Source organism: Arachis ipaensis, chromosome B9, assembly GCF_059453495.1.
Source record: "Arachis ipaensis isolate K30076 ecotype BB chromosome B9, ASM5945349v1, whole genome shotgun sequence".
NCBI classification, from domain to species: domain Eukaryota; kingdom Viridiplantae; phylum Streptophyta; class Magnoliopsida; order Fabales; family Fabaceae; genus Arachis; species Arachis ipaensis.
In genome coordinates, this window is record NC_142444.1 from 94,898,868 (window position 1) to 94,923,994 (window position 25,127).

The 25,127-nt window shown below is 38.5% G+C and overlaps 1 protein-coding gene across 1 annotated transcript; it reads right to left on the minus strand.

Annotated features, from left to right (window-relative positions):
• Positions 1–18,195: 18,195 nt before the first annotated feature.
• LOC107615649 (uncharacterized) lies at positions 18,196–20,690 on the minus strand. Its single transcript, XM_016317695.1, has 2 exons — positions 20,589–20,690; positions 18,196–18,516 (listed from the first exon to the last, which is right to left on the minus strand). The coding sequence occupies exons 1-2, from the start codon at positions 20,688–20,690 to the stop codon at positions 18,196–18,198; spliced, it is 423 nt and encodes a 140-aa protein (XP_016173181.1).
• Between the last annotated feature and the right edge of the window lie 4,437 nt (positions 20,691–25,127).

The window sequence follows — 25,127 nt, forward strand, 5'->3', positions numbered from 1 at the left end:
GTACAGTGAAGTCTAGCTAAAGACAATAAAGAAGCGCTTGTTGGGAGGCAATCCAACTTTACTCAATTATTTATTTTGTTTTCATTTTCTTTCAATCTGAGAGTCATGATCATGTGCATCAGTCAAGAGACAAAATTTACAGCAATAAAAATAGAACACTCCATAAATAGTGTTAAAGTTGAACGCCAGTGAGGAAGCCCTCCTGGGCGTTCAATGCCCCAAGAGGGGAGCATTGCTGGCATTGCACGCCAGCCAGGGAGCAGCCCCTGGGCATCCAAACGCTAATGCAGAGAAGCAAGGAATCTGGAATTCCCTAGCCTCTCAAGACTAAGAGGTCCCACAGAAGCTCCACCTACCCCACCTTCTTCCTTTCCATTGATCATATTTGCTCGAGGGTGAGCAAAACTCTTAAGTTTGGTGTTGCAAAAGCTCTGCTTTGTGACTTCTACCACTCTTAAGTATAGAAGAAGAGGATGGAGTAAACTAGAGAGCATGCACATGAGCCTGTGCAGCTGCCTCAACAAAGACAAAGGAGTGACATAGAAGAGATCAAGAACTACATGGGATCCTCAAGAAGGAGCACTGGCCACAATCATTCAAGTGGATTCGTTATCTTTTACTCATTTCCTATTATTTTTTCTATTTTTTGTCTGTGTATTTATCTGCTCTCTTGTTCTAGTTGCATGATCATTTGCATTGATGTCTTAAAGATGTAAAATGTTCCATATATCTCTCACCTTGCTTAAATATTTTTTTTTATTTGAAAAGAATTGAGAGATGCATGAATTTTAAGTTTAAAATAAGACAATTAGTTTGATGTGGTGTCATTTGTTTTTGTTTTCTGAATGTATGATTAAATAGTGCATATTTAAAGTTGAAATTTTAGAATATTAGCTCTTGAAAGAATAAGAAAAAAGGAAAATATTATTGATAATCTGAAAAATCTAAAAATTGATTCTTGAAGCAAGAAAAAGCAGCAAAAAGCAAAAGAAAAAGCATGTTGCAAAAGAAAAAAAATTATATGCATGCAAGAAAGAAAAATTGGCGAAAAAAAAAGAAAAATCCATTACTGCCCAAAAATGCAGGAAAAGGAGGGCAGATTGAAAAAGCCAATAGCCCTTAAAACCAAAAGGCAAGGGTAAAAGGGCCCGAAGCTTTGAGCATTAGTGGTTAGGAGGGCCCAAAGGAATAAAATCCTGGCCTAAGCGGCTAAACCAAGCTGTCCCTAACCATGTGCTTGTGGCATGAAAGTGTCAAGTGAAAAGTTTGAGACTGAGCGGTTAAAGTAGTGGTCCAAAGCAAAAAGAGTGTGCTTAAGAACTCTGGACACCTCTATCTGGGGACTCTAGCAAAGCTGAGTCACAATCTGAAAAGGTTCACCTAGTTAAAGTGTTTGTGGCATGAATGTATCCGGTGGTAATACTGGAAAATAGAGTGTTTAGGGTCACGGCCAAGACTCTGAAAGCTATGTTCAAGAATCAAAATAAGCTTAACTAAGAGAGTCAATAATATCATCTGGATTCTAAGTTCCTAAGGATGCAAACTTCTCTGAGTTTCAATGGATAGTGAGATACCAAAACTATTCAGAAGTAAAAAGCTACTAAGTCCCGCTCATCTGATTGTAACTAACCTTCATTTGAAACATAGAAATTTATTGTATCTTAATTTTCTTTTGTATCCTACTGTGTTTGTAGTTTCTTAGGGACAAGCAACGAGTTAAGTTTGGTGTTGTGATGAGCGGATATTTTATACGCTTTTTGGCATCACTTTCATATAGTTTTTAGTAATTTTTATTTAGTTTTTATTAAGTTTTTATAGGTTTTAGTGTTAATTTTACATTTTTGGATTCTACTATGAGTTTTTGTGTTTTTAGACAATTTCAGGTAATTTCTGGCTAAAATTGAGGAGCTGGAGCAAAAGTCTGATTCAAAGATAGAGAAACCACTGCAGATGCTGTCCAAATCTAACCTGCCTGTATTCGAAAGCGCTTTTCTAGAGAAATAGAAGTCTAAATGGAATTCTCTCAACGGTTATATAAGGCTGACTTCCAGAGCTTTTTAGCAATATATAATAGTTCATATTTTGCTTCGGATTAGAAGGCCTAAAACTGGCGTCCAAAGCCAGCTTCCTGCCCTTTCTAGGTGTCCAACGCCCAAAGAGGAGAGCCCAGCATCCAAAGGCCCAGAGAGGACCCCCTAGCTGGCATTCCACATCCAAAAGATCTTATAGCACGTGGATCTCATCAAGCTCAGCCCAAACACTTACCAAGTGGGCCGTAGAAGTGGATCTTAGCACTAAAAAGACTGTTGTACCCTTACTAGTCATTAGCTTAGTATTTAAGGGATTTTATTCATGTCATTCAGGGAACTTTTACTTTACTTTTCTCATTATACATGTTTATCATTGTATTTTACCTCAGTATGAGTTTTGAAACCTCCTAGGTTGAGGGGTGGAGCCCTGCTAAGTCCTATGAATTAATAAGAGTACTATTTCTTCTTCTTCGATATGTGTTTGATCTATCTCTAAGATGTATATCCAATCTTCATCGTGATGAATAGAATGATCTGACAACTTAGATATGTTCATCACACTAAGACGAACGTGCCTGACAAACACCCGCATCTACTTGTGTTCGTGTGAGTACCTGGAAGAAAAGCACGAGCCAACAGCTATGTTTATATATCTCTCAGACAGTTAATCCACAACATTGATGGGACTTCTCGAGACACCAGTTCAGCTGATCTCTGGGGAGATTAAGGTCTTTGTGGTATAGGCTAGATCCAAAGAAACAGCGTTCTCAGATCTAAAAGATTCGACCTTGTTTGTGGTGTTTTGAGTAGGATCGCCAAGAGGATGACTTTCTAGAGCTTCACCCTCCACTGGATTGAATGACCAAGGGCCCTGGCGTTCATTCTGTAGCATAGGAGATCAATGACCATGGGTAATGGCTTTGATCACTTACAGCCTGCCAAAGAAGAAGATCATTCATAAGCAAGGAAGATAATTGTACCAGAGTTACTTCAAAAAGACAAACCAACTCCAACTCTCAACTCTATTCCCATTGTTACTATTCCTAGCATATAATTCCTAATAGCTAACTTCTTAATAGCTAATTTCATAATCCAAAGACCTTCTGATTTCGCCTGACTAAGACCTGCAAGACAACCATAAGCTTACTTCAAGCCACAATCCTCATGGGATTGACCCTGACTCGCTCAGATATTACTTGGACGACTGAGTGCACTTGCTAGTACTGCTGCTGTACCAAAAGGTGTGAGGTTTTACGTACACGCGCACCAACAAGAAAAGTGGGATTCTCTATGTCAGAGTGTAGAGAATTCCCAGTGAGGTAACCTATGTAAAAAAATAAAATGAAACACTAAACAATCAAACAGAGTGATTTTTGAAAATAATATACTAGTAAAGCTAGGAAATTCGAAATTTATAAAGAAAATTAAGCATGAAAATTAAAATAAAATTAAATAGCTAACACCAAACTTAATTTTAGAAATTAAGGAAAAATACTAGCACTAGAATTCAAAAATTATAAGGCAGAATTAAATAAAATTAAAACTAAAATGCCTAATCTAAGCAATCAAACAACTAACAGTTGTCAATCACAGTCAGTCCCCGGCAACGGCGCCAAAAACTTGGTTCAGAATTTGTAACCCACAAACTAACCGGCAAGTGAATGAGGGTCGATCCCACGAGGATTGATGGACTAAGCAACAATGGTTAAGTGATTTACTTAGTTAGACAAATAGAAAAGAGTGTTGAGAGTTCAAATGCATCAAACAGTAATTCAGAGAATCAAAAAACAAGCAGTAAATTGAGGTGAAATATATATGGAGAAAATAGTTAAAGCTTCAGAGATATCTATCTTCCAGATTGACTTTTCTTACTAACTATTTTAATCATGCAAGATTCAATTCATGGCAAACTATATGTGACTAAACCCTAATTCTTTAGACCTTTCTAGTCTCCTCTAACCTTCATCAATTGCCAATTCCTTGGTCACTTGATTCCAATTAGAGGGTTAAGTCCAAAACTAGTTTATGTGCCACAGAAATCCTAATTACCCAAATATAAGAGGATTATATGTCACGTAACCTATTAAGTCCAGATAATTAAAAATTTAGGAGAAATTATTTTCAAGCTGTTGTTCAAGTAAAGAGATTTTCCAAGTTATACAAGAACTCAATTAGAACAAGGGTCATAATTCCGTTCCACTCAGATTCATAAGATAAAGAACGAAAATAATTCTTGAAATAGAAATTAGTACATGAATTAAAATAGAAAAATAATAGTATCAGTCTCCTAACCTTAACAGTGGAGGTTTAGCTGCTCATGGTCGAGAGAGAAAACTAGGATTCAGAAAAAACTGTAAATTATAGAATGAGAAAGAAGAAAAGAGAAGAGCTTGAAGGGCTGATTCTTTTCCTTTTTATATCTAATCATAATTAATGTAAATTATATTTCCTAAAACTAAATAATATCTTTTCCTATTTTTAAAATAAAACAAAAGTTTAATCAAAATTAATAACATTTTGTGCGAGCCTTGAGGAGCCAGTGGGGAACACCAAATTGCTAAAGGTGGTGCCAAACTTGGAGAATCCTTAGCTGGTGCCAAACATGAGGTATCTTAAGTTTGGATTCAAATCTATGCCTTGTATTCCTTGGATTCTTGAGTGTGGCGCCAAACTTGAAAAAGGATCCTTAGAAGAAAGAAAGAAAAAGAAAGAATGAAAGAAAAGCCAATGTTGGTGGCAAAGTTGGGCCACCAACAGACAGCACCAACGTTGGCAATAAAAAGGAAAGAAACAAAGAATAAGCTAGGCACCAATAGCTTGACCCTTAGGATAAATGCCTGTGGTGCTTTTGTACTAGGATCTGCTTGGATGATTAGGTTCTAAGGAGTGTTTTAACACTTGGTAACTTGGGTTAACTAACCCGGGATTATCAGCCAAAAGTCCACTATCAAGAGCAACCTAACTACAAAGCATTTAGTAACCCAAAGAGGTGCTGAGCATCAATGTCCCTAGGTTGAAATGCAAGCCAAGTGCCTGTGGTGTGATTTTGTTGAGGAGAGGCTTGAGTTAGTAAGTCTGAGGGGTGGTTCATCACCTAACACCTTGAGCCAACTGAGTCAGGACTGTTGACTGAAAGCTTACCATAAAGAGCTGCCTAACCATAGAACACTAAGCTTCAAATTAAAGAATAAGTTTCTAGCAAAAGAAAAGCAAAGAAAACAAGAAAAGCACCAAGGATCAAGGAATAAAATGGTCTTCATAAAAGCACCTTAGTTAGTGCTTAAGGGGATGTTGTGGCCTGGAAATCAGTAAGTGTTGAGCTTTAAAGATATTTTGCATGAAACCCCATGAACCAAGATTGATTGTCTTCCAATAAGGACCTATATTCCTCTCTATTTTTTATTCATTCTTCTTATGTTTTACTGCTTTCTTGGGGACAAGCAAGATTTAAGTTTGGTGTTGTGATGCTCAGGCATCTTAGCCTAGATTCACAAGCCTTTTTCATTAGTTTTCATTTGGTTTCATGCATTTTTTTAGGCAATAAGTAAGGATTTGGATGAGAATTGCATGCATGTCTTAATTCAATCAAACATTGTTAATTATGTGTATTTTCATGAGAATTATGCAAGAATCACCTAATGCAATGAATGATGCATTATATTGTGAATATGGCAATACTTTGATGCATTTTGTTAGTTGATGATAGGTGAGGAGAAGCAGAGGAAGGGCAAGGAAGAAGCAGAGAAGGCAACATTGGTGGCTAAAGTTCACTCACTAACGTTGCTATAAGCGTTGGCCCAAGGAAAGCAAGCAACGTTGGCGGCCAAAGTTGGCTCACCAACGTTGCCAAAGGAGAAAGGGAGCAACGTTGGTGGCCAAGTTGGCTTACCGACGTTGCCACCAACGTTGCTAGAGAAGAAAGGGGGCAACATTGATAAGGAGAGAGTGAGCAACTTTGGTGGCCAAAGATTGGCTCACCAACGTTGCCCACTAATGAGCCAAGCATGAGAAGTGACGTTGGTGGCCAAAGTTGGCTTACCAACGTTGCTGGCAACATTGCATGCAAAAGAAGTGCCAACGTTGCCACAAACGTAGCACACCAACGTCTTTGATAAATCTTCAAGTTGGAGCTGGAAAAAGTGCTAGTGTGCGTACGCATGAGTCATTGTGCGCACGCAGAAAAAGAAAATTTTCAAGTGTGCACAGGCCCAAGGCATGGTGCGTACGCACAAGGAGGATCATTGGCACACCAACGTTGGTGAACAAACGCCAGTGGCAACGTTCCTAAAGGATTTTAAAGGGAACATTAGCCACCATTTGTGCACAAACGTTGGTCACCAACGCCAACACCAACTTTCATTCCAAACGGCACCCACGCTAGCTTGAGAATGTTAGTGAACTAACGTCCTTGTCAACGTCACAAAGTCACTCCAAACTTGCTTTAACAAAAGGCCAAAGTCCACATCCAAAGACTTGAAGATTGATCTAGGAAGTGTATAAATAGGATAGATTTTGTAATTAGAAAGAAGGCTTGGAAGTAGGGACCCTAATTGGGAAACCCTGAAATTATTTTCTTTTTACTTTCTTTAGTTTCATGTACTTTCTTTCCCTTTTTGTTTTGATTGAGCAATGATGAACTAAACCCCCATTTCATTAGGGGGAGGAGCTCTATTGTAATTCACATGATTGAATGAAATTCTTCTTCTTCTCAATCCGCTTGTCATAGCTAAAGCATATCTTCTATATTGATTGTGATTCACTCACTCCGGAAAGGGGTTTGAATCTATTGAATGCCTATGTGAGCCTCAGAAGGGAAATCATGGGCATTAGAATTGAAGCTCTATCCTTCATCATTCTCTTGACCAACACCATTCGGGAGGAATTGAGGTCTTGAGGATTTGTGTGGCATATGGATAAGAGATAAGCAATTAACCTCTTCTCATGACAATTGGATCAAGAAATTGGCAAATTGATTATGATTAGAGAGATTTGGTTGCCAAGGAATTGGGACTCAATCAGATACAATCCGCTATGGATCTACTTCATATGATTGAGAATGAAGTTGAGACCCATTAATTCACATTGGATTATAATATCTCCAATCCCTAATGAATCTTTCTCTTTGATATTCTTCATTTTGGTTATCTTGAATTCACTTTAATTGCTTTGATTTATTGCTTTCATTTTCCAGCACCCAAAGCCCTTTTACATTTCATGCAATTTACTTTCCATGGCTATTTACATTCTTACTTTCAATTTCTTGTCATTTAAGATTCAAGTCATTTACATTTCTTGCTCTTTAAGTTTCAGCCTTGTACTTTTCCCACCATTTAAGTTTCTGTCCTTTACTTTTAGCATTAAATCTTCTAGTACTTGAGCCATTTATGTTTCAGCACTTTACTTTCCAGCATTTAAGTTTCTAGTACTTTACATTTTGTTGTTTTACTTTCCTGCAATTTATATTCCGTTTATTAAATTTTACCAAACTCCTTTCAATATTCGCTTGACTAGACATATCACCTTACTAAAGTTGCTTGATCCATCAATCCCTGTGGGATCAACCTCACTCTTGTGAGTTTTACTACTTGATGTGACCCGGTATACTTGTCGGTAGTTTGTGCGGATACATTTTCCGTCCATCAAGTTTTTGGCACCGTTGCCGGGCATTGATTAAGATTGACAATAACTAGGTAGGTGATAGTCTCGATTAAGCATTTTTCTTTGTTTTCTTTAAAGCCTACTAACTGTTTGACACATTGGGTGTACTAACTCTAACACTACTCTAGCAAAAGAGTGTTCTGCTTTGTTTTTGGTGTGCTTTGTATTGTGTATACCAGGGGGAAGAAGAGGTGCATCTACTTCCTTTGATTCTGAACCAGAGAGAACTTTCTTGAGATTTAGAAGAGAAGCAATAGGGAATGAAGTGATTGGAGAAGAAGATTCAGAAGGGGGAAATCAAGAGATGGAGGACAACCTACACAATCCACCTGAGGAGGTTGCGAACAACAATGGCCAGCCTCTAAGGAGAGTGTTAGCCTCCTATACCATCCCTAATCCAAGAAATTGTGGGAGCAGCATCCTTACTCCCAATGTCCATGCCCATAATTTCGAGCTCAAACCACAGCTTATCACTCTAGTTCAGAACAACTGCCAATATGGAGGAAGTGCTGCTGAAGATCCAAATCAACATCTCTCTGTTTTCTTGAAAATATGTGACATTGTCAAGACCAATGGAGTACATCCCAATATTTACAGGGTTCACCTATTCCCATTTTCTCTATGGGACAAAGCCTCTCCCTGGTTAGAAACATTCCCAAATGAGAGCATTACCAACTGGGATGACTTGGTTAGCAAGTTCTTAGCCAAGTTCTACCCCCTCAAAGAATCATCAAGTTAAAACCTGAGGTGTAGACCTTCAGATAACTAGAGGGAAAGTCACTATATGCAGCTTGGGAAAGGTATAAAGCATTGATTAGAAGATGTCCTGAGGACATATTTAGTGAGTGGGTTAAGCTCCAAAACTTCTACGAAGGTCTATCCATGAAGGCAAGAAAGGCCTTGGACTACTATTCAGGAGGGTCATTGCAAATGATGAAGACTGCACAAGAAGCACATGACCTTATAGACATGGTTGCCAACAATCAAAACTTCTATTCTTCGGAAAGACAAGCAGCTCCCAAAAGAGGCGTTTATGAACTTGAAGGAGTATATGGAATCTTAGCTGAAAACAGGATCATGCACCAGTAACTTCAACAACAAATAGAGATGATGTCAAAGAGGATGGATGGATTGCAACTTGCTGCAGTGAATACAACTAACCAACCTCCAATTGTGTGGGGGCAAAGTGAAGAGAGTTATGAAGGGTATAACACTGAGCAGAAGCCTGAACAAGTTCAATACATGCACAACCCAGGTTCTGGCCAAAATGACTTCCATGGGGACACATACAACCCCTCATGGAAGAACCATCCCAACCTAAGATGGGGAGAAAACCAGAATTAATGGCAGAGAAATTCTAACCCAAGTAACTTCCGCAACACAAACCACCAAAGCCATCAACCCACTAACCACAATCCATATAGAAAACCATAAAACAATCTTCCCCCGTCCACCTTCTATCCTCAACACAACCCCCCAAATAACCAAAATAACTTCCATCAACTATCTACATCCTACACTCAACCACAACCGCATCAAAAAGCCCAAAGAATCCCAACTTGGAGATGATGATGGAGAAATTAATGAAGAATCAAGAAATGGCCAACAAAAATTATGAAGCTTCAATGTGGAATCTGGAAAGGCAAATTGGGCAATTGTCTAAGCAGCAACCTGTTGAGAGACCAAGCAACAGATTCCTAAGTGACACCATTTCTAACCGCAAAGAGGAATACAAGGCAATACAACTAAGGAGTGGGAAGACATTGGAAGGTGATACCAAGGTTGCCAGCAAAGAAGGAACAAAGGATAAAGAGAATGACCAAAAGGACTCTAAGAAGAAGGAGGAATCACAAGCCTCAAAGAAGGGGAAGCAAGTCTTAGAGAAATAACCACAAGAGCAGAGAAAAAAGGTGAAGCCATATGTCCCTCCTCTACTACACCCTCAGAGACTGCACAAAGAGATCAAGGACCAACAATTCCCTGAATTCTTAGAGATTTTTAAGAAGCTAGAGATCAACCTTCCACTTGCTGAGGCATTAGAACAAATTCCCCTCTATGAAAAATTCCTCAAGGAGCTCATCAACAAGAAGAGAAGTTGGAAAGAAAAAGAAACCGTGATCTTGACCCAAGAATGTAGTGTTGTGATTCAGAAAAGATTTCCATCAAAACTCAAAGATCCTGAGAGTTTCTTCATACCATGTACCAATGGCCACATACCAATTGATAAAGCTTTGTGTGACTTGGGCTCAAGCATCAACTTGATGCCACTTTCTATGATGAGAAAGCTATCTATAGAGGAGGTAAAGGCTACAATAATGTCATTGTAACTAGCTGATAGGTCACTCATCATACCCAATGGAGTGGTAGAGAACCTTCTAGCCAACGTGGGCAAGTTCATCTTCCCAGGAGATTTTGTGATTCTGGACTTAGATGAAGAAGGAAGTGATTCGATGATACTGGGAAGATCCTTTCTAGCCACAGCAAAAGCCATCATTGATATAGAGAAAGGAAAGATGATCTTAAGGGCAACGATGAATAAATAACTCTCAATGTCTTCAAGGAAATGCAACTCCCTGCTAAAAAGAAAGACTGCACGAGAGTTGAGGATGAGGACTTAAACTGGAAAGAGAAGCCAAAGGAACCATCTCTATGACTCACAAATTCACTCTTGGGAAAGAAGCTTGAGTCTGAAGAAAAGCAGAAGGATCAAAAGAACAAAGAAACTGAGAAGGATCTATAAGAAAAGACACCAGAGAGGACCGTGAAGAAGAAAGCTCCTGACATCAAAATCACCAAGAAGGGAAAGACAAAGAAAAAGGGGAAAAAGAGTAAGAAAAAGGTGCCGAAGGGATGAAGGTACAAGAACATCCCAATAGAAGGATTCTCATCGGGGGACAAGGTGAAGCTAATTTATCAACAGTTTGGAACACATCCACAACCTTCAGAATATTACACTGTCAGCAAGATCCTCTCATTGGAGCACTTAGATATTTTCAGACAAGATACTAGAAGGAAATTGACAGTGGGAGGAGATAAGCTGAGACACTATGACCATCAGCCACCCTAACAGAGAACTAATGTTAATCTAGTGACAATAAAAGAGCGCTCCATGGGAGGCAGCCTATGTTTAGCATTTTCATTTACTGCTTTAGTGTTAATAATCAATGATTTTCTAGCATGAATTCAGGCTTTCATAAACAAATTTGACTGCTGCATTTAGTATTTTGGAGCATATGATTAACTGCTAAGTTTGGTGTTCTGCATATGCTCTGGGTATAAATGATAGGAGTCAAATTTGTTTTAAGCCTTGAATCTCATGAAAAGTTAAACCATGCTCTGCATCCTTTTTGAGTTCATGTTTGAAAATAAAGTAGTCCTCATGATGATTCAATCAAAGATGGTGAGAATTTCATTGAACTTTTGCATGAAATATATGCTGGATAACAAACTTGGTGTGCAAGGCACCTAGGATGATGCATACGCATAATATGTGCATCCTAGGAATTGAATTTAATTCTTTGAACCACATGGCCAGACACTAAGTTTGGTGTTCACCAATATCACAAATATGCTCACAAGAGGTCACGTTTTTTATTGTTGATTCATGAGGAACACTTAGCCAAATTTTCAAAAATTCAAAAGTTAGTTAATTCTTTTCATTTTGCCGCCATTTAAGTTGATTCAATTTTGTTGTGTTGTGGTGAATAGGCATATGCAGGAGGAGATTGATGGAGAGGACAAGGCAAGGAAAGGCTCGGCTATTCTAGAGGAAAAGCAAGTCACATGTTCTTGGAAGTTGCTCATTGGGAAGCACAACCTTGCACACATTGGTTGGTTAGGTGTGTCATAAGAACACCTTGATGACCGAACCTACCAACCTAATAAAGAAGCAATCCTTGTCTCTATTCAATCTTATATGCACACCCTCCATTTTCACTATCTCAAATGCATCCCTACCATCCATTTCCTCACCATTGTCGTTATAAATAACCCTCATTCTACACTTGCTTTCATCCATAATTCATTTCTTATATTCCTTCAACTCCAAGCCATAACCGTGTGCTCTTCTTTGTTCAAACCACTCTTGTTTTCATTTGATCAAACACTTTACTTAATCATCAAGCCACACTCTCATTCTACTTTTTACAATCTACACTAGCCAATCTTCCCCGTCCCTTCTCTATCTTCTATTCGGTCAATTCACAGTAACCAATGGCAGCCTCATCAAGTTCTAAAAGGAGAAAGAAAAAATAGCCAATTGAAGAAATTCCCTTTGATGATTGGAGGTTCAAGTCAGTATTCCACGAGATGCAACTAAAGTGGATGAAACCTAAAGGGATACTGCCAGAGATACCATTCCAACTTCCTGAGGATGAGTGCCAAGAAATTAAAGAGACGATTGAGAGAAGAAGATGAGAGGTCCTCACCAATCTGATCACATGGATAAAGGCAAATCTTGTGAAGGAATTCTATGCCAACACCGTGAGGTAAGACACAAGCATTGACACCTCTTAAAAAAGCTATGTAAGAGGTGTAGAAGTTGATTTCAGTCCAAAGGCCATCATGAAAGTTCTTGGCCTTATTTGAAGAGGCTAGTTATCATGAAAGAGTAAGTGGCGACCCTGATTGTGAGCAAATTGCCAATGATATTTGTAAAATTGGGGCTGACTGGGTGAGGGATTCCAATGGAATGCCAAGGTTTCTTAGAAGAGGAGACCTCATCCCGAAAACCAAGAGATGGTATGAGATTACAAGGAGATCCATCCTACCTAGTGTAAACACTTCAAAGCTCAATATCAAGAGAGCTACCATGGTGCATTGCATTTTGACAGGAGGAGAAATAAGAGTCCATGAACTCATAGCAAAGAATATTCAAGAGATATCTAAAAAGAGTGATTCGGACTCTTGGCTCTACTACCCTAGCACCATCTTGCGCCTATGCAAGAAAGTGAAAGTGGTATTTGAAGATGAAGACCCTATTTGCTTACACCCGGGCAAGCCAATTACTCCTCAACAAATGTCATATGTCACGGCTGCCCAACAGCAAAGAAGGCCACAAAGGAGGAGAAGAAAAAGGGAGAAACAACAAGAAGAGGAACACCAAGAAAGGGAGCAACAAGAGGAACAACAAGCTCCAGCACCAGCCACTATGGACAAGAGCCAAATTCAAGAGGCTATTGATGGCCTATCTAGACAATACTTGGAAAGTCAAGAGCAACAGAGGAGCCTTCAAATACAGTTGATGGATCAACAAAGGAGCTTTCAAATATAGATGATGGATCAACAGAATGGATTTCAATCCCAAATGATAGATCACTAAAGGGAGTTGCATATGCAACTGATGAAGCAGCAAGAGCAACACAACCAGCTTGGTGAATCTATCAACATGTAGGACAAAAGCAAACTCAACTGGAAGAAGCCATGCATAAATTGATCCATAATCAAAAGCATCAAGATGAACGAATTCAAGAACTGGGCAGGCGACAAAAAGCATGCCTCCGAGCATTTGATGAGATGAGGGTATTTCAAGAAGGAAGCTACTTCAACAGAGCAAGGTGTGACATAAATACTCAAAGTAAGCTTAACTACTTGGTTGGATATCTACCTTTGCTAAACTCAGAAATCAAAACATATGAAGAAGTTCATGAGGAGATAACATCCCTAGAAATAGAAAGAGCAAGGCAAAGTGATGAGATTTTGAAGCAAACAATGGAAGAATGGAGGAGGTCAAGGAGAGAAAGTTCAAAGAGAGGAGAAACCAGCAATCCACAGAAGGGAGAACAATGGAAAGAGAAAAAGAAGAAGAAGAAGAAAGAAAAACAACCCAAGGAATAAAAGGTGGTGATGCTCCTTGCTCGTCAAATTATATAAGGAAGAACATGCTTCCATTTTTAGTTTATGAATTTAACTTCTGTTTAAGTCATTTACATTCTGTTTGCTTTCTTTAATTGTCATTTTAGTTTGCTAGGCTAAGTGCTTATGCCACTTTATCCTACTTAAGTTGTATGCTTTGTTCCCTTTCTTGAATAAAAGAAAAATGTTGTGAAACAGAAAGAGTAAAAGTCCATTATAGTAGAAGATAGAATAATGTTAAGTGGTGGTGCATGCTTGAAAACTTAGCAAGTTCACTAATAAAGTTGAAGGGTAGAATGTCCTTTAAAGTATGAACTTAGTTGCTTAATATGAAACCTTTGTGAATAAAGATCCTTAGAAGAAAGAAAGAAAAAGAAAGAATGAAAGAAAAGCCAACGTTAGTGGCAAAGTTGGGCCACCAACGGATAGCACCAACGTTGGCAATAAAAAGGAAAGAAACAAAGAATAAGCCAGGCACCAATAGCTTGACCCTTAGGATAAATGCCTGTGGTGCTTTTGTACTAGGATCTGCCTGGATGATTAGGTTCTAAAGAGTGTTTTAATACTTGGTAACTTGGGTCAACTAACCGGGGATTATAAACCAATAGTCCACTATCAAGAGCAACCTAACTACAAAGCATTTAGTGACCCAAAGAGGTGCTGGGCATCAATGTCCCTAGGTTGAAATGCAAGCCAAGTGCCTGTGGTGTGTATGTGTTGAGGAGAGGCTTGAGTTAGTAAGTCTGAGGGGTGCTTCATCACCCAACACCTTGAGTCAACTGGATCGGGAGTGTTGACTGAAAGCTTACCAGAAAGAGCTGCCTCAACACAGAACACTAAGCTTCAAATTAAAGAATAAGTTTCTAGCAAAAGAAAAGCAAAGAAAAAAAAGAAAAGCACCAAGGATAAAGGAATAAAAAGGTCTTCATAAAAGCACCTTAATTAATGCTTAAAGGGATGTTGTGGCTTGGAAATCAATAAGTGTTGAGCTTCAAAGATATTTTGCATGAAACCCCATGAACCAAGATTGATTGTCTTCCAATAAGGACCAATATTCCTCTCTGTTTTCATTCATTCTTCTTATGTTTTACTGCTTGCTTGGGGACAAGCAAGATTTAAGTTTGGTGTTGTGATCCCTACACATCTTAGGCTAGTTTCGCAAGCTTTTTTCATTAGTTTTCATTTGGTTTCATGCACTTTATTAGGCAATAAGTAAGCATTTGGATGAAAATTGCATGCATGTCTTGATTCAATCAAACATTGTTAATTATGTGCATTTTCATGAGATTTATGCAAGAATTACCTAATGCAATGAATGATGCATTATCTTTTGATTATGGCAATACTTTGATGCATTTTGTTGGTTGATGATAGGTGAGGAGAAACAGAGGAAAGGCAAGGAAGAAGTAGAGAAGCCAACGTTGCTGGCCAAAGTTGGCTCACCAACATTGCCACAAACATTGGCCCAAGGAAAGAGAGCAACGTTGGTGGCCAAAGTTGGCTCACCAACGTTTCCACAAACGTTACCAAAGGAGAAAGGGAGCAACATTGGTAGCCAAAGTTGGCTCACCAACGTTGCCACAAATGCTGCGAAAGGAGAAAGGGAGCAACGTTGGTGGCCAAAGTTGGCTCACCAATGTTGCCACAAACGTTTCTAGAGAAGAAAGGGGGCAACATTAGTTGCCAAAGTTGGCTCACCAACGTTGCTGCAAACGTTGACAAGAAGAAAGTGAGCAACGTTGGTGAGCCAATGAACCAACGTTGCTGCGAACGTTGACAAGGAAAGAGTGAGCAACGTTGGTGGCCAAAGATTGGCTTACCAACGTTGTCCACAAATGAGCCAAGCTTGAGAAGCAACGTAGATGGCCAAAGTTGGCTCACCAACATTGCTGGCAACGTTGCATGCAAAAGAAGTGCCAACGTTGGTGTGCCAACATTGCCACAAATGTTACACACCAACGACTTCGATAAATCTTCAAGTTGGAGCTGGAAAAAGTGCTAGTGTGCATACGCATGAGTCATTATGCGCACGCCCAAAGAGAAAATTTGCAAGTGTGCGCACGCACAAGGCATGGTGCGTACGCACAAAGAGGAATGTTGGCGCACCAACGTTGGTGAACAAAAGCCAGTGGCAATGTTCCTAAAGGATTTTAAAGAGAACGTTAGCCACCGTTTGTGCACAAACGTTGGTCACCAATGCCAGCACCAACTTTCATTCCAAATGGCACCCATGCAAGCTTGAGAACGTTAGTGAACTAACGTCCTTTTCAACGTCACAAAGTCACTCCAAACTTGCTTCAAAAAAAGGCCAAAGCCCACATCCAAAGACTTGAAGATTGATCTAGGAAGTGTATAAATAGGATAGATTTTGTAATTAGAAAGAAGGCTGGGAAGCAGGGACCTTAATTGGGAAACCCTGAAATCATTTTCTTTGTAGTTTCTTTAGTTTCATTTACTTTCATTCCCTTTTTGTTTTGATTGAGCAATGATGAACTAAACCCCCCATTTCATTAGGGGGAGGAGTTCTATTGTAATTCACATGATTGAATGAAATTCTTCTTTTTCTCAATCCGCTTGTTGTAGCTAAAGGATATCTTCTATATTGATTGTGATTCACTCACTCTGGAAGGGGGTTTGAATCTATTGAATTCCTATGTGAGCCTCGGAAGGAGAATCATGGGCATTAGAATTGAAGCTCTATCCTTCATCGTTCTATTGAGTAACACCATTCAGGAGGAATTGAGGTCTTGAGAATTTGTGTGGCATATGGATAAGAGATAAGCACTTAACCTCTTCTCATGACAATTGGATCAAGGCATTGGCAAATTGATTGTGATTAGAGAGATTGGGTGGCCAAAAAATTGGGACTCAATCAAATACAATCCGCCATAGATCTACCTCATATGATTGAGAATAAAGTTGAGACCCATTTATTCATGATGGATTATAATATCTCCAATCCCTAATGAATATTTCTCTTTGATATTCTTCATTTTGGTTAACTTGAATTCACTTTAATTGCTTTGATTTACTGCTTTAATTTCCCAGCACCTAAAGCCCTTTACATTTCATGAAATTTACTTTCCATCGCTATTTACATTCTTGCTTTCAATTTCTTGTCATTTAAGATTCAAGTCATTTACATTTCTTGCCCTTTAAGTTTCAGCCCTTTACATTTCCCGCCATTTAGGTTTTTGTCCTTTATTTTCAGCATTAAATCTTCTAGTACTTGTGCCATTTAAGTTTCAGCACTTTACTTTCTAGCATTTAAGTTTCTAGTACTTTACATTTTTTGTTTTACTTTCCTGGAATTTATATTCCGTTCATTAAATTTCACCAAACTCCTTTCAATATTCGCTTGACTAGACATATCACCTTACTAAAGTTGCTTGATCCATCAATCCCTGTGGGATCGACCTCACTCTTGTGAGTTTTACTACTTGATGTGACCTGGTATACTTGCCGGTAGTTTGTGCGGATACATTTTTTGTCCATCAGGAGGTGAGTTGAGAGAATCAAGGGAAGTGATAGGTGATGGGATGGATGAACGTGGATGAAAATGTGGGTAAGAAAGAGAGAGAATGGATAAGTTTGAATGGGAAAAGTAGGTGGGAGTTGGGGTTTAACCAATGGCCAAAACACTTCCTCGAAACTTGAATTCTGCTCCTTGGGCGCTAAACGCTGGTTTTGGCATTTAACGCCATCAGGGGATCTCTCTCTTTTCTTTTTTTTTTTGTGAGCACCTTTAGCGCTAAACGCCAGGACTGGCATTTAGAGCCCCAAAGGGGGTGCTACAACTTGAAAGAAACACCCATTTTGGGCGTTAAACGCCCATGCTCTTACTCCCCTCATAGCGTTAAATGCCCCCTGGTATTTAGCGCCTCCAGCATGCTTTATCCAGGGTGTTCTGTTTTTCTGTCTAAGTCTTTCTGTCCCTATTCTAAGCACTGTACATGATCACAAACAGTAGAAAACCTAAGAAACTCTAAAGATCAATGAAAAATGAAATGAAATCAAACTAAAATAATATTGAAAGAAAACAAAAATAAATTAAAGGATACTTATGGTTGGGTTGCCTCCCAACAAGTGCTTCTTTACCGTCACTAGCTTGATGGTCAGCTCCTCTAAGGAGAAGAATCATAGGGGCTCAGATCTTCACCCCTTACTGTGAACTTCTTTTTTGTGCTCTCATGAATCAGCTCAACATACTCCAGAGACAGGATCATGTTCACAGTATGTGGTATGATTGGCTTCTAGTGAACACCACCTTCATGCTAGGTGAGAAGTCCTAAGTAGGAATCTTCTTATTCCTCCAGCCCTTAGGTACCGTCTTCTTGGGGCCTCCTCCATCTTTGGTGGGTGGTGAATGTCCAACACCAAACTTAGGTTTGATGTTAGGGGGAACTGTATGACTTTCTACCAAGGGAGATGACTTAAGCATTAAGCTCTGCATGCAAGTATCTCCTTTGTTAGAGATTAGTAGAGGTTTAAAAACCTTGAAAATCATGTAATCCTCATGTAACCTCAGCTCCAATTCACATCTCTCTACATCAATTAGGGCTCTTCCAGTGGCTAGGAATGGCTTTCCTAGGATAATGGAATCATTTACTTCTTCTCCCATGTCAAGTATCACAAAATCAGCTGGGAGGAAGAGCTATCCAACCTTGACCAGTACGTTTTCCACTAGCCCATATGCCTGCTTCCAAGACTCGTCAGCCATCTCCAGTGTAATTCTTGTTGGTTGTGCTTCTTCGATCCCCAGCTTCTTTATTACAGAGAGCGGCACGATATTTATGCTTGATCCAAGATCACACAGTGCCTTTTCAAATGTAGAAGTCCCAATAGTACAGGAAATTAGGAAGCTTCCGAGATCAGGCATTTTCTTGGGTAACTTCGTTTGAATCAATGCACTGCATTCCTTGGTCAAGACCACAGTTTTATCTTCCCTCAAGGCCTTCTTCTCAGAGATTATGCTCTGCATGAAGGCTAATAAGGGGATATTTTATACACTTTTTGCCATCATTTTCATATGATTTTTATTCTGTTTTATTTAATTTTTATTAAGTTTTCATAGATTTTAGTGTAAAATTCATATTTTTGGATTCTACTTTGAGTTTGTGTGTTTTATGGTGATTACAGGCATTTTCTAGTTGAAATTGAGGAGCTTAAGCAGAAGTTAGATTCAGAAACAGAGAAAGGACTGCAGATGTTGTCAGGATTTGACCTCCGTGCCCTCGAAGGACCTTTTCTGGAGCTAGAGAAGTCCAAATGGTGCAATCTCAATGGCTATTGAATGCTAAAATCCAGGGCTTTCCAGAAATATATAATAGTTTATACTTTGTTTCGGAAATGAAGGCCCAAAACTGACGTTCAACACCAGCCACCAGCCTCATTCCTGGCGTCCAGCGCCCACAAGGGAGCAGATGGAGTTCAACCCCCAAAAGGGGGTCCCTAGCCAGCGTTCAACGCCCTTAAGGGATATTAGCACGTGGGAGACACTCAAGCTCATCCCAAACACTCACTAAGTGGGCCCTGGAAGAGGATTTTCGCACTATTAGACTGGTTTATCATATTTTTGTAATCCTTAGTTACTAGACTAGTATATATAGGAAAAGATCAACCATGTTTAGGATCTCTCTCCAGCATATTATATTTTTGAACACTATTATGTACAGTATGAGTCACTAAACCTCCTAGGTAAAGGTTAGGAGCTCTGCTGATTTTTATGGATTAATAAAAGTACTACTATTCTATTTCAATTTGTGTTTAAATCTCTCCTAAGATGTATCTTCGTTCTTCAACCTTATGAATGAGTTGAACCATCACAAGTTATCTCTGTTATACATGGGTTCAGCGAGCATCTTTCATCGGATATCAATGAACCACTAGCTTGAGTATACATCTCTTAGACAGCTAATCCACGACTTCGTTGGGGACTTTTTGAGACATCAGTTCAGCCGAGGTATGGGGAGATTAGAGTCTTTGTGGTAGAGGGTAGAACCAAGGCGCAGCATTCTCTGCAGGATGAACTGTAGGAGCTTCACCCTCATTCAGACTGGATGCACACTAAACCTGGTGTTCAGCCTAGAGGAAGATTAACGGCCTTTCAACCAGCGTTGATCACATACAGCCTATTGTAGAAGAAATCATTCACAGTTGGAGTAGACAGTAAGAAAGGATCGATCCAGAAGAATAAAGCAACTCTGAAGCCTTAACCATCTTCTTATCATTGAATCCACAATTACTGAGTAACGTTATCTTTATTTTACGTTTATGCACTTAAACAACCAAACAACTTTTCTATCTGCCTGACTAAGATTTACAAGGTGTCCATAGCTTGATTCAAGCCAACAATCCTCATCGGATCGACCCTGACTCACCTCAGGTATTACTTGGACGATCAGTGCACTTGCTGGTTCAGTTGTGCGAAGTTAAATTCTGCACACCAAAGGCCATATAGGGAGGTATCTTCTCTAACACCTCAACAAAAAGAATATTGTGGTGCAACTTTTTAAAGATTTTCAATAATTGAGTCAACTGCTCATCCTTGATCTCCACTTGAAGCTTCTGAGGGTGTGGTACTTCAGGCTCCTCTTGGTCTCATGCACCTCCTTAGGCTTTGTTTCCTTGGCCATGGCAAGGGCTTTACACTCTTCTTTTAGATTTTTTTGTGTTACTTGGAAGAGTGTTAGGAGGTCTCTCAGGTATCCTCTTGCTCAACTGACCCACTTGTACTTTCAAGTTCCGAATTGAAGCTCTTATCTCTTGCATAAAGCTGTGAGTGGTCTTCGAAACTTCAGCAACTATTGTGGCTAAGTCAGGAGTGTCTTGGCTTTGAGAGTATCGTTGTTACTGCTGAGAAGGATGAAATTGTTGGTTGTTAAACCTATTCATATTGGATCCACCCTGGTTGTTGTTGAAGCTCGGTTGGGGCTTTTGTGGCTGCTCTCTCCACCCAAAGTTAGGGTAATTCCCCCATCCCTAATTAAAAGTATTCAAATATGGATCATTGTTGGGATTTCTAGAGGAGTTGCCCATGTAATTAACTTGCTCAGTGGTGGGTTGAGCATAGCCACAAGCATCCCCTTGGTTGTAGCTCCAAGTCATGTCATAGGATGCATCTTGAGTGTTGACAGCTGAGACTTGCATCCCTGTTAAATGCTAAGAGATCATGCTAATTTGCTGGGACATGATCTTGTTCTGAGCCAAGATAGTATCCAGTGTGTCCACCTCTATGACTCCTTTCTTCTGAGTAGTCCAAGTGTTTATAGGGTTCCTCTCAGAGGTGTATAGATACTGGTTGTTGGCAACTATCTCAATAAGCTCATTTGCCTCTTCAGGCATCTTCTTCATGTGCAAGGAACCCCCTGCAGAGTTATGCATTGACATCTTGGCCATCTAAGAGAGGCCATTATAAAAGATCTGTAGCCTTGTCCATTCAAAAAACATGTCAGGAGGACACCTGCTGATCATTAGCTTGTATCTCTCCCAAGCCTCATAGAGGGATTCTCCATCTTTCTATCTGAAGGCCTGAACATCCACCCTAAGCTTAGTTAGCTTCTGAGGTGGAAAAAATTAGGTCAAAAATCCAGTGACCACCTTGTCCCATGTGTTCAGGCTCTCCTTGGGCAGAGAATCAATCCACTGTTTTGCTCTGTCCCTTACAGTAAATGGGAAGAGCATGAGCTTGTAGAGCACAAGATTCACTCCATTCGTCTTCACAGTGTTACAGATCTGCAGGAAGTTAGAGATGAATAGGTTTGGATCTTCTTGCGGGAGTCCATGAAATTAGCAGTTTTACTGCACCAGAGTGATCAATTGCGGCTTCAGCTCAAAATTATTGGCACACCAAGTTTTTGGCGCCGTTGCTGGGGATTGTTTGGATTTGACAAACTACCGGATTATCTTGTTGCTTAGATTAGGTATTCTTTATGTTTTACTTGATCTTTTGTTTTCTTTTCAAAAAATTTTCAAAACCTTTTCTGTTTTTGGCTATGTATTTTTTTTGTATTTTCTTACTTTGAGTCTTACCTATTTCTTGTTTTCTTTTTCAAAAAATTTTCAAAATCTTTTCTTTTCTTTAGTAATCTTCTTCTTTTGTTTGAGTCTTGTGTCAATCTTTAAGTTTGGTGTCTTTCTGAGTATTTTCTTTTCTTTTCTAACATTTCGAAAATTAGAGTCTTTGGTTTCAAAATTCTTAAACTTAGTGTCTTTTTGGTGTTTCTTGGTTTTTCTTTCATTTAGTTTTTCGAAAATTGTTCTTGGTGTTCTTCCTTATTTTTGAAATTGTTCTTGTTATTTTTCTTATTTGATTTTAAAAATTTTAAGTTTGGTATCTTTTGGTTGTTTTTCCTTTAATTTTTCGAAAATTGTTCTTGAGTGTTCTTCCTTGTATTCGAATTGTTCTTGTTATTTTTCTTTGTTTAATCTTAAAATTTTTAAGTTTGGTGTCTTTTTGTATTTTTCCTCCAAAATTTTCGAAAATAATAGCCTTTAATTTCAAAAATTTTTAAGTTTGGTGTCTTTTAGTATTTGTCTTTTTAATTTTTCAAATTTCAAAAATTCAAAATTCAAATTTTAAACTTTCTTGTTATATTTTCAAATCTTTTCTTTTAATTTAATTCTTTCTTATCTTAGCTTTCTTTTAAAATTTAGAATTCAAAACTTTTTCAAATCATTATCTTATCTTATCTTAATTTTAAATTTCAAAACCAAATCTTTTCAAAAATCAAATCTTTTTCAACCATTTATCTTATCTTGTTTCAATTTTCAAATTTTAAATTTCAAATTTCAAAATTCGAAATTTAAAATTCAAATTCCAAATTTCAAAATCAAATATTTTTCAAAATTCAAATTTCAAATCTTATCTTTTCAAATCTTTTTCATATCTTTTTAAAATCTTTTTCAAATCTTTTTCAAAATCTTTAAATTTTAAATCTTATCTTTCTTAATCTTTTTAGATCTTTACCTTATCATTCTTTTTGAACTTAAAACTTTTAAATTTCAAATCTTTACTTTCTTTCAAATTTTAAAATTCAACACTTTCTCCTTTTAATTTCAAAATCAAATCTTTTATTTTGTTCTTAAATCTTGTTAATTAGTTAGTTACTTGTTTTATCTTTTATTCTCATTTCTCTTTCCTCTTTTTCAAAACTTCCTAACTACTTTCTCTTTCTTCTTTTTCGAAAATCCCCCCTTTGATTTTAAATCTTGCTTGTTAATTAGTTGTCATATCTTTTCTTAATCTTTCCTTTTCTTATTTTTTGAAATTTTCTTAATTATTTTTTATTTATTTTCGAATTAGTTTTCATTTTTATTTTATTTATTTATTTAATTTTCAAAAAAAATTCTTGTCTTTTTTGTTCTATTTGGTATCTCACAGGGAGCTCTCTATACTTTGATATAGAGACTCCCCATTTTGCTTTATCTCTTGTTTATGTATGAAGGAACAGAAAGAGTGCACTATGGATCTAGAGAAAGAGGTACAACTAAGAAGAACCTTGGGGTCTTATACAGCCCGCACTCCTAACTTCTATGGATGCAATATTAGTATACCTCCTATTGGAGTAGCTCACTTTGAGCTCAACCCACAACTAATCACATTAGTGCAGTAGAAATGCCAGTTTTAGGGACTTCCTCAAGAAGAGCCCATAGAATTCCTTGTAGATTTCCTGTAATATGCTGACACAGTGTACACTGATGGAGTAGACCAAGATGTCTACAGGTTGTTGCTTTTTCCCTTTGCTGTTAAAGACCAGGTAAAGAGGTGGTTAGATAACCAACCTAAGTCTAGCTTGAAAACATGAAATCAGATGGTGGACAAGTTTTTGAACCAATACTTTCCTCCAAGGAAGCTGACCCACTTGAGACTGGACATCCAAGGCTTCAGACAGAAGTTAATGAATCCCTTTATGATGCTTAGAGGAGGTACAGGATGATGCTACGAAAATGCCCTACTGAAATATTTTCAGAATGGGTAAAGTTAGACATCTTCTATTATGGACTCACAGATATGGCTAAGATGTCCTTAGACCATTTTGCTGGTGGATCAATCCACATGAGAAAGACAATTGAGGAAGCTCACGAGCTCATTGAGACCGTTGCCAGCAATCAGCATCTGTACTCATCTAATAAGACTCCAATGAAAGGAGAGGTTAAGACAATTACCACTGAGTCAGACCTTCCGGAACAGAATGAGTCTTTAACTCAGCAACTGCACTACCTTGCACAACAAATGTTGAAATTTCAAGAGATGCTACAAGAAGTTCGAGCCTCTAATAGATCTATAGAGGCACAGTTGAGTCAAACTAGACAACACGTATCTAGCCTTTATTAGTATCAAGGAGGCTGAGCCTAAGATGGTACACACTATTGAGGAACTAAATCAAGAAGAGGCTGAAAGCACATTGTTGCACATCCCTCTTATGGGAAGAAAGCCTGAAGTACCACACCCTCAGATGCCCCAAAAGGAGACCAAGGATGAGCACTACTCATAATCCTTTAAAGGCTATAAAAATGTGCAGTTTAATATTCCTTTTGCTGAGATTTTGGAGCAATGGTCTCTATCTAGTGGAAGAAACCTCTCTGATGCTGAGAGAGGTAAATTAGTGATGAGGTTACTGAAGGATTACATGATTATCAAGGTCCTTCAACCTCCACTTAATGACATGTCATTTTGTGCATGTTTTACTAGCAAATTTTACTTGTTTTCATTAGGTTTCATGCATTTCTTAGGCAACAAGTAAGTTTTTGAGTGAGAATTTCATGCTTATTTTGATTCAATCAAACATTGTTAATTTTGTACATTATCATGAGATTTATGCAAGAATTATGTGATTATTATGAATGATGCAAAATCTTATGATTTTGGCAAGGCTTTGATTGCATGATTGATTGATGACTGATGAAAAGAAGAAGAAAAGAAAAAATTTTGGACACACTTTAAAGTTTGAGCACGCTTTGGAATGTTAGGGCACGCTTTTAAAAGCGTCGCCCATGACCCATCACAAGGAAAGCGCTCTTTTGGTGCAAGCACTACGCTCATTCTTCAAGAGTGCTTGTGATAGTGGAGTAAGAAAAATTCGCAAGTGACGCGTACGTGTGGGTGATGTGTACGCGTGGGAAGCGCTCTCCAGGTGAACGCTACCAAGGGACGCACAAGCGTATATCATGCGCACGCATCACAAGGACAGATTTTGAAGGTCACGCTACGCGTGAGTGACGCGTACGCGTGCATGTGCCAAAATGCAAAACGGCGCGCATGCGTGGGTGACGCGTGCGTGTGGGTGTAAAAGTGCTCCGTTCTCCAAATGAACGCTATGCTCTCCTTGAAGTGAATTTCTGCTCAAATTCACTTGATTCCAAGCCCATTTGAACCACAAGCAAGCAAGCCCACTCATATCACTCAATGAAGGCCACAAGGATCATCTAGAATAGGAATTTCATTTAATTGTAATTTGTTTTCAATTTCATTTGTAATTTAGGAAAACCTATATAAATGCATCAGTTTCATTTCATTTGAGTAGTATTCAAAGGGCTGCATTAGGAGTAGTAGTAGGAGTAGGAGTAGGAGTAGAATAGAAGGCT